The sequence below is a fragment of the Bison bison genome, unplaced genomic scaffold (assembly GCF_000754665.1).
Source record: "Bison bison bison isolate TAMUID 2011002044 unplaced genomic scaffold, Bison_UMD1.0 scf7180017864062, whole genome shotgun sequence".
NCBI classification, from domain to species: domain Eukaryota; kingdom Metazoa; phylum Chordata; class Mammalia; order Artiodactyla; family Bovidae; genus Bison; species Bison bison.
The window spans coordinates 399,944-401,241 of NW_011494634.1; the positions used below are offsets into that span (position 1 = coordinate 399,944).

General features: G+C 43.3%; 1 protein-coding gene across 1 annotated transcript in view; it reads left to right on the top strand.

The window, feature by feature from the left end:
- Positions 1 to 901, top strand: part of LOC104985921 (olfactory receptor 10A5-like) — a 3,041-nt gene extending 2,140 nt beyond the window's left edge. The window contains exon 2 of the mRNA XM_010836313.1: positions 3 to 901. Coding sequence (XP_010834615.1) covers positions 3 to 901 — 899 coding nt within the window. The remainder of the gene's footprint in view (positions 1 to 2) is intronic.
- The last annotated feature ends 397 nt before the right edge of the window (positions 902 to 1,298 follow it).

The following is a 1,298-nucleotide window of genomic DNA, read 5'->3' on the forward strand; positions in this document are numbered from 1 at the left end:
AGCATTTTCCTCTCTAGCAGAGTTACAACCTGTGCTCTTCTTTGTGTTCTTAACCATATACTTGTTTACTATGGGAGGAAATCTTCTCATCATTGGCTTGATCTGGGGCACCCCTTCCTTGCACACTCCCATGTATTTCTTCCTGGTTAACCTCTCCTTTCTGGAGATGTGCTATATCACTAGTGTGGTGCCTCAGATGCTGGTGCACTTGCTTGTGGAGACCAAGATCATAAGCGTGGCACGCTGTGCAGCTCAGATGTATGTATTTAGCATCTTGGGACTGACAGAATGCTGCCTGCTAGCAGCCATGGCTTATGACCGCTTTGTAGCTATTTGCCATCCTCTGCATTACTCTCTCCTGATGGGCCCTGGTGTGTGTTTGAAATTGGCTGCAGCATCTTGGACCACTGGGGTCATGGTAGAATCAGCCCAGACCACATGGATCTTCACTCTGCCCTTCTGTGGAACAGGAAGGATCCAGCACTTTTTTTGTGACATCATGCCTGTAGTGAAACTAGCTTGTGTTGATACCTCCCACAATGAAATTGTGATGTTTGCTATCTCTGTGCTCTTTATCATGACCCCCTGTCTCCTCATTCTGTGCTCCTATGTGCGCATTCTGGTGACCATCCTGAGAATCCCTTCAGCCACTGGCAGAAGCAAAGCTTTCTCCACTTGCTCATCTCATATCCTGGTTGTTTCTCTCTTCTATGGTACTGCCTTGTTCACTTACCTCCAACCAAAGGCAGCACACACTCCAGAAACAGACAAGGCAACTGCACTCATGTACACAGTGGTCACGCCTGCTCTGAATCCAGTTATCTACACCTTGAGGAACAAGGAAGTGAAGGAAGCCTTTCAAAGAATAACACTATGGAGCACTCACAGACAAATGATCTAAACCTGTTTATTACCAAACTATTTAGAAACCCATGTATCTGCCAGAAGTATTTTCTGGATATTTTCCTCCTCCAAACTTCTGGATTCCAGAATAAGCATGATATCCTGGAAGAGAGATAAAAGAAATCTCTTTACTAAACTTGTGTGACATTTTGTTCTGGAGCTTCACAGCAGCTCCTCTATATGTAAACATTTAAAGAGTCTTTTCTTCATATACCATGAGAGAAATATCAATACTGACTCTTGGTTTAGTAGAATTACTAGAGGCTCCAAAACAGAAACATCAAAAATGCCTTTTATATAATGTATGCAAGGAAAAAGTTGTGAACAGATCTTGAGTTTAAGTAATAGAGAGTTGGGGACACCATTGAGATGCTTTCCATTGCATGCTTCTAGGA